Source organism: Toxorhynchites rutilus, chromosome 3, assembly GCF_029784135.1.
Source record: "Toxorhynchites rutilus septentrionalis strain SRP chromosome 3, ASM2978413v1, whole genome shotgun sequence".
Lineage (NCBI taxonomy): Eukaryota > Metazoa > Arthropoda > Insecta > Diptera > Culicidae > Toxorhynchites > Toxorhynchites rutilus.
The window spans coordinates 136,093,593-136,102,534 of NC_073746.1; the positions used below are offsets into that span (position 1 = coordinate 136,093,593).

At 39.9% G+C, this 8,942-nt stretch overlaps 1 protein-coding gene across 2 annotated transcripts in view; it reads left to right on the forward strand.

Moving 5' to 3' along the window:
- Positions 1–5,887, forward strand: part of LOC129775706 (intersectin-1) — a 39,926-nt gene extending 34,039 nt beyond the window's left edge. The window contains exon 14 of one of the 2 annotated variants that reach the window (XM_055780731.1): positions 4,633–5,887. In XM_055780731.1, the coding sequence (XP_055636706.1) occupies positions 4,633–4,649 (17 nt within the window). In that variant the 3' untranslated portion in view covers positions 4,650–5,887. The remainder of the gene's footprint in view (positions 1–4,632) is intronic. The other variant, XM_055780732.1, reaches the window with a different exon arrangement.
- Positions 5,888–8,942: the final 3,055 nt, after the last annotated feature.

Below are 8,942 nucleotides of genomic sequence, written 5' to 3' on the forward strand. Positions count from 1 at the left end.
CTCTCCGATCCAGGTGCAATATGTTGAAATCGTGGAAGTTCAGATTTTTATCTGAAGAGAACCAAGTTTCACAAAGGGCAAATAAATCACAGTTAGAACTGTGAATTAAAAATTTGAATTGTTCTAGTTCGGGGATTCCCTCTGCAATTCCACTGTATAACAGTGGTCAAGCACATTCGCTCCAATGTTGCATCCCAATTTGGGAAGTTTCGGACCTCTTCTGGGGAGTGACGGAAAAGTAATGTAATGTAATTTTAGTTTGTAATGTAATTTTTCTTTATCTGATGGCACCCTGCGTTGTCCCGGTACATCTCGCGTTGGAAGCGTCAGCAACAGGCTCATCGTTCTGCAGGAGAGAGTTAGGTTTGTTCGTGCCGTTGACATATAATTCTTAAGCATTTCGGCATAAGTCCACTCTTTCGAGGAATGTTAGATGTTTTTCCCTCGTTGTCTATACACCGGGTATTGAATGAAGCCCCGCCGCAATGAAGACACCTTTTCTCTTTGAGACATGGAATCTCATCATGGTTTTCCCCGAAATCTGCGCAACGTGTTTTGTTGCAGCTATAGGCGGTCGTGTGGCCAAGCTGCTTGCATTTAGTGCCGCTATAGTAACGTAGCTGGGAAGGAAAAGAGTTTGTCCGAATGAGCACTTTTTTGTCCTCATGTGACACAGATTGAGATCGGTCACATGCAACAATCTTCACAGTTCTAATGGGTGTTAAATACAAAATGAGAATTTTTTCAATCACATATAAAAAAAATTTTTTTTCATCGATTTCAGTATTTTTTATTAATAACATAATGTATTTTCTTCAAAAAAATGTCAGTGAATATTTGAGTAAGGGCCGTGGTCTGCTGTTCGACGCAACTTTGTCGCGATGCTCTCACAAGAACGTTGTACGGCACTTACGTCCATTTTCCGGATACAATTCCGGATTCTTGTAGTCAGTTGCTTCGTGTCCTTAGCCCTCCTATTGTTTTTATACACTAGGGCACTGAGTGAGCCAAAGAAATCCTCTATTGGGCGGCACTGGGGCAAGTTTGTTGGTTTACGATCTTTCGGCACGAACGGTATCTTTTTCTCCTCAAGATACGCCAGCGTCTTCTTGGCGTAATGGGAAGACGCCTTGTCCGGCCAGAAGACGTACTTCCCATCCGCGTGATGCTTCTTCAGGAATGGCAGCAGGATTTTATCGACTCTTCTCGATAGTTTTGTTGGTTGATTGCCAGACCGCTCGGCTTAAACCAAGGCTTTGAAATGCCCCGGTCGGAAACGGCGATGTACAACATAACCTTTTTTTCAAACTTGTGCTTGATCTTGTATTTCACTTCAGGCGGTGTGGATGACTTGTCGCTGGAGTAGCATATTATATCCTGGAATATGCGTTTTGGACAGCGGAAAATAGCTTTCGTCGTCCAAAACGAAAGACGTCCCGCTGTATTTTTTGGTCATCCACCGACACTGTGATTTAATCGTCTCAATCTGCTCCTCAGTGTACTCCGGCGACCTCGACTTTTTCCTGCAGACGATTCCTTCCATCTTGAGGGTCCGATTGATCAATACGTGGGAGCAGCCATATTTCCGACCGGCGTCACGCAGGCTGGTTGCGTCCTTGTTGTCAAACAGCTTCTTTAACGATGTCTTCCTCTGCTTCGTCATTATCGTCACCGGACGACCACTTCCGACTTTCCGCTCTAAGTTCAGGGAACCCAGGATACGATATACCGTACTGACAGGTACATTTTCTTCCTTAAAATGTGCCACCGTGAACTTTTTTCCTTGCTAGAAATGCGTTTCGTAGAACCGTACAATGCGTTCGCGGAGCACGTGCTGTTTCGACGCCATCTTTGCTTTGACTAAATTCAAACTAGTAAAACCAAACACGCCTACTGTTTCTAGGGAGCCCAAAGAGGAATTTTCTTGGAGAAAGAAAATTTTACGCTCTTTATTTCTTTAGTTACTGAAAGGTATTGAAAAAATTCTCATTTTTTATTTAACACCCGTTAAGTGAGGCGTTCTTGAAGCGGCAGACTCAGTCATCGAGTATCTTTTTTCGGGTCAACCCGTTTTCAGAGATGACGCCGTCTATTTCGACTTCACGACCGGGTAAATACACGCAATACTCTATCGCAAAGAGGTCGCAACGCGTTATTTCCTTGGCTTGGGTCATGCTGAAGACGACAAAACGCAATTTATCTTGCCCCATCCGAGGTATCTCAGTAACGCTGAAAAAAATGCTTCGTCAACTCCTTTGCAATTCGGATGACGTTTAGTGGATTTGACTTTCGTTTAAAGTGTACAATAAAAGTGCCTTCGGGTATTCTTTAAGACGAAAGTCAGATTTTACATTTATAGCTTCCTTTTCTTTCCAATCTTCCTCCTTCTCTTCCTTATCCTCAGAGGATTCTTCATTCGAAATATAAGGTTAGGGAAAAAGAAATGTCGTATTTCTGATCGAAATTTGACGCTTTATTTAACATACTTAAAATTATCCAATTTAAGTCAATTATGCGCCGTTTTGTTCGCAAACTTGTTGCCATTTAGAAGGCAACTTCATTATCCCCCCTCCCCCTTATAAACCCCCTCCCTGCTTATTTGCAAAAAACGCAAGCCTCTTTTGAGGCCAACTTAGTATCACCAAGAGCGTTTTGCATGGACCGGAAGAGATGATAATCACTTGGAGCCAGGTCCGGACTATACGGTGGGTGCAATAGGACATCCTATCCGAGCTCCCGTAGCTTCTGGCGGGTCATCAAAGATGTGTGAGGCCGAGCGTTGTCCTGGTGGAAAACAACACCATTCCTATTGATCATTTCTGACCGCTTCGGGTCAATCGCCTGCTTCAAACGGTCAAGCTGCTTACAGTAGAGAACCGAGTTGAGGGTCTGGCCATAGTTGAGCAGCTCATAGTGGATGATTCTCTTCCAATCCCACCAAACACACAGCAAAACCTTCCTGGCCGTCAATCCGACTTGGCTATGGTTTGGGCCGGCTCACCGCGCTTCGACCACGACTTTTTTCGCTTTAGGTTGTCGTACGTGATCCACTTTTCATCACCAGTCACCATCTTCTTCAAAAATGGGTCGAGTTCGTTCCGTTTCAGCAGTGCATCGCAGGCTTTGATTCGGTCTAAAAGATTTTTTTGTGTCAACTCGTGTAGCACCCATACATCCAGCTTTTTTTGGAATCCAATCTTCTGCAAATGGTTCCAAACGGTTTTATGGTCTATACCCAGTTCCTGGCAAATCGAGAGTGCTCACATGCCGGTCTACTTGGATGATTTCAACGATTTTATCGGTTTCCACAACGATTGGCCGACCAGTACGGGGTGTATCTTCGGCAGCCACTACACCAGAACGAAATCGATCAAACCAACAATGTGCTGTGCGAATCGTTACAATATCGGGTCCATAAACTACACGAATTTTTTCGGCCGCCTTCGTTGCAGTTTTACCTCGCAGGTAGTAAAAACGTAAAATATGGCGAATTTCTTGCTTGGTGGACTCCATCTTTGACGCGCTATAACTTGAGACTGAAAAGGACAATCACGACACTGTCAAAACGACACTTGTAGCACAGATTGTCGTCTTCAACACTTTCGACGGCCCGTCACCCAGATATGGGTGACACTTTCCTCGCTCGAATTGAGTAGGATTTTTAGAAGGAATTTGATAGAATAAGCACCTAAATGTAACTATAAGATATGAAGAAAAATAATAAATAAAAATAATTGCATCCGCCAAAAGTCACTGTTTGGTGCGCATTATGGTCTAGTGGAGTCATTGGGCCGTATTTCTTTGAAAATGAGGACGGCGAGACGGTAACTGTGAATGGTGAGCGCTATGGCCGCATGTTAACCGATTTTTTTTGCCACAAACTGTAGATATGGATACGGATGACATGTGGTTTTAGCAGGATGGCGCCACGTGCCACACAACATTCGTGAAGTTATGACCGAGATACCGCCCCATATGTGCCGAAAAGTCATCGAAAATTACCTGTTCCGGATCAAGGTGTGCGAGGAAGCCCTAGGTGGACATTTGAATGATGTTGTATTTCATACATAATGGCATAAACCAAACTTTAATTTGAAATAAAAGTTTCATCGAAATTCGAATTCCGTGTTTTATTTCAATTTTCTTTCGGAATTTAAAGTTGGAAAACCCTGTATATTAAGCACTAGAAGTGGCCAAGAAGATGTAGTGAGTTTGACATAAATTTTGTACGTTGAGCGCTGACCTTTGGCACGGTTCTTTCCGTGGTAGGTTGTAACTAATCAGTATTTTTCGAAGTTTGTTTTGAGGCATGGTGTACAAATTACGTAACGCTGAAAATCCGGAAATCCGGATTTTGGACCACCTACACCCCACCTTCCCTTACGTAACGCAATTCTTATCTCTAAAACACAATAAGCAACATCGAACCCCCTTCCCTATGCCCTCTGGCGTTACGTAATAAGTGCACGACGCCTTACAAGACGTATTTAAATCACTTACTAATAAACCATAAATGTTTCGATGAATATTTTGTTGTAATTTGGTTATTATAATTCGTTAGCGTTACGTTTGGACATCAGATTTTTCATATTTGCTTGTTTTTCTCATAATTATTGTGCACACTTCTGGTAGGTAGCGTTGTGAATTAGCTGCTACTAACTTTCTGCTTGACCTCATGCATCACATCCAATTTGAATTCAACAGGGAACGTATAACGAGAATCGTGGGTCTCTACCGTATCACATGGTTTATACAGCAATGCCGACACCACCCCCAATCAAGAAGACAGCATCAATAATAACTATGAAAATAGCAACAGCAACAATAACTACATTAACCGACCGATATTGAGTCATGAAACAATCCGAAATTACAACTAAATATGTATATGTTTATGTATGTGTACCTTGACAAACAAAACACACAAAAAAACGGCACCACACACACATACTCATTCTACTTCGAGGAATGAACGCGAAATAGTCAGAGTTGAACCATGCTGGAATCTGCGGTAATTCTATGAGCCCTATAGCTATCTGTCGTTTGACGCGAACGAAAATTACTTCACTGTACTTCATTGGAAACCAAAGAACTGCAAAAAAAGCTAACGGCTTTCATTAGCAATCATTACCTGAGAGAAACGAATTCTTTTCTTCTATGATATCCAACGTATTAATAACGGAAGAAAACCATTTGTTTATTGTTGTTACGAGTTCGTTTAGAATATGTTATATAATATCTAGATTATTAGATTATTCAATCCATGAATTGATGAACAAAACCAGTTGACTAAGCTGCGCTCTTGCTTATAGATCAATATCTTTCTTTCAAAAGTGTTATAAATAAAAAAAATGCATTCAACTGAAAGTTGATAAATAATCCCTGTGTAACAGAGTTGTGTACCCTGAACAAAAAATCTTCGGCATCTTTAGTACTCATAAGTTTTTTCACCATAGCTGATCACTGTGGTATGTTAATTTGTAGGTTCATTTTGCCAGAGAAAATAAATAATGAAATCGATTGTTTTAAATCAAACTTCTACACTAGTTATTCTAAAATACATTCATCCGTTTCAATTTATTATTTACTATAATGGGTAAACGCTGAAGCCACCGCGAAATGAAAAAAAACCCGCTATATCAGAGTAATTTTAGAGTATTGCGTTTTAACAAGCATGTAATAGCATTAGAAACATAAACACATTACCAACTGTATTCCATGTATGAGTTATTGAATATAAGATATCAATATCATTAATCTGTATTCACAAAATTGAATCAATTAAAATAATGTGTAACATAACGAAATCATTAAAAAGTACGTTAAACAGAATTAGATAATAATGATATAAAAATAAAAACAAGTTGATTCTCCAGGACAAATTAAATATCGCATAGGTTTTCTGATCATATCACCCTTCTTGTTCTACTTTAAACACAACCATTTGTGAATCAATCATCATAGCGTTTTACCATCCTAACTCAAAATAGCTCATTATTTGCGCGTTTGTCTCAACAGCACACTAAATGGCATCATTTCTGCCAAAGATGACAACTGCCAACGCTAGTTTGGGTGCACCCAACAAACACAAATTTCTACATTATTCAAGAATAAATCAAGCAAATGCAACCAAATTAGGCATTTGTATGGGGGGCTGCCATACAAATGAATCACAAATTTCTGAATTACTCGATAATTAATCAAGCAAATAAAACCAAATTAAGCATGTGAATGTTTTAGGATGTAATAAATGTTTTAACAGTGGTTAGATACTCCTCCCCCCTCTCTTAGGCGGGGGGGGGATGTTGGAAATGCCATACAAATGAAACACAAATTTCTGCTTTACTTGAGAACTAATCAAGCAAATGAAACCAAATTAGGCATTTGAAGGTTTTAGCGTGCAATAAATGATTCTATGGTGGTTAGACACTCCACCCCCTTCTCTAAGGGGGGGCTGCCATTACATATGAAACCCAAATTTATGCATTACTCGAGAAATTAATCAAGCAAACGAAACCAAATTTGGCATGTGGAGGTTTTAGGGTGCAATAAATGATTCTATGGTGGTTAGATACTCTTCCTCACTCTCTTAGGGTGGGCTGTCATACAAATGAAAAACAAATTTATGCATAACTCGAAAACTAATCAAGCTAATGGAGCCAAATTTGGCATGTGAAGATTTTAGGGGGCACGAAATGTTTCTATGGTGAATAAACACTCCTCCTCCTCTCTAAGGGGAGAAGAAGGAAGGGGTCTGTCGTTATTCTATCATATTTTCTGTATCAAACATTTATAACGGAGAAACATATTATTTGCAAGTGGTTGAAAAATCTTGAACGAGAATTGTGTCTGAAAATAATCTGATATTATAATGATGAGTTTTGGTAGAAGTACTAGGATTTTTTTAGTGAAAGGTAAATTCAACGGGGTCGATTAGAAGATCCATCAATGAACAGTTCTGCGTTTGGACTCATGAATTTGCGCTCAGTAAGAAAACGTGAATGTTTGAAGGTATTGATAACAAAAAAAACAATTTTGGGCGGGGCGAAGTTTGCCGGGTCAGCTAGTAATAGAATAAAGACAGACCCCTCCCCTCTTCTCCTCTTAGAGAGGCGGGAGGATGCCAACTTTGGCTCCATTTGCTTGATCAGTTTTCGAGTTATGCAGGATTTTTTTTTTCGTTTGTATGACAGCCCATCCTAAGAAAGGGGGAGGAGTGCTGAACCACCATAGAAACATTTATTGCATCCTAAAACCTTCACATGCCAAATTTGTTTTCGTTTGCTTGATTAGGTCTCGAGTTATGCAGAAATTTGTGTTTCATTTGTATGAGAGCCCCTCCTTAGAGAGGGGGTGGAGTGTCTAACTACCGTGAAAACATTTATTGCACTCTAAAACCTTCACATGCCTAATTTGGGTTCATTTGCTTGTATAATTCCGGAGTAATGTAGAAATTTGTGTTTAATTTGTATGGCAGCCCCCCTTTAGAGAAGGGGGAGGGGTCTCAAACTATCACGAAAACCATCCCGGCCCCAAAAACCCCTACATACCAATTTTCATGTCGATCGGTTCAGTAGTTTCCGAGTCCATATGAATCAGACAGACAGACAGCAATCCATTTTATATAGAGTAGTGCGGGGCAAATGTGCGCATTGGCCATTTTGAAGCAAACGAGCATAAAATTTCGACAACAGTGTAGTCGTTTGATACATTATTACACCAGCAGCTCACACATATAAAAAAAGATACGTTTCATAAAACTGGCAAAAAGTTATGAGGTAAAAATAGTTTTGCGATGTTTTGATCTATTTTTTTCAGTTTTGGAGATGACGATTTACTTACCTCAATTAACTGGAAAGTTCGAAACTACACTGTCAAGGAAACCTTCTTTCCATAGTAGATGATAGTGCGTATTCGTTTTTGTGAAAAATTTCAAGAGCTTTTTTTTAAAAAAATCTATTAGTTCAAAAATTTTCTTGTGGGGTGAAGGTGCGCAGTGACTGTGGTGCGAAAGTTCGCACCAGAAAAAAAAATCTAAAATGTTTTCAACCACATTTTTAACGGGACCCACAAGAAGGAAACTGATTTGAAGAAATGCACTCCAGAAAAGCTCAAGTGGCCCGACAGAGGCTTTGGGAGGGATTCTTGAAGCGTCGGATTGCAGCAGACCTCGATATTTATGAATCAGCTCTGAGGAAGAGGCTCATATCAGAAAGTGATTTAAGATTCGAATCTTCTTTTATTGACATTTCTACTTCTGCTGGGATGTGTCAGCGAGCACCTAGGGCGGTTCAGATAGGTATTTACGAGTGAGCAGTCTGAGGTTCTGGCGGACCACTGCAGGCCACTGGACAAAGCTTTCTATGGTATGACTCTCTCATTTACGGCGTCTGGCGTTTGATTTTGCGGAAGCCTACAATCTTCAGTACGAATTCAACCAAGTTGCAAAACAGGTAGTAAGATATTTTGATTCTAGTTTCATGAGGAACCATCGTCTGTCTCTTCGAACCCCACAGCAGTACAACGAAGCGTCAGCGCTCCAAGGCAAAGCGTCGGAATCCTCAGAACCGGAATCCAAGATGAGGAATCAAAATAAACAATTGCTTAAAAATAATTCGAAATCAACTTCAAATGAAAAATGTTTTTATTTTCTCCATGCATTCAATTCAATAACGGTTATGTTTCGTTTATGTTTATGTTTTCTCAATACACTTCAAATAAATATTGTTTTTTTCAACAATGAGTTTCAAATAAATCAAGTGAAGGTAATTATGTATTTATAAACTTGATCTAAATAAATAAAAATGATCTGATGTCCGTTCCTCATTATTTAACTCATGAGCGGAAAAACGGATTTAAACAGCCAGTATCAGGACTGATGCGTCTTAGTCTGCATCAGCTTGGTAAGTGTTTCGCAGTTGACTATAAAATATAATCAAGTG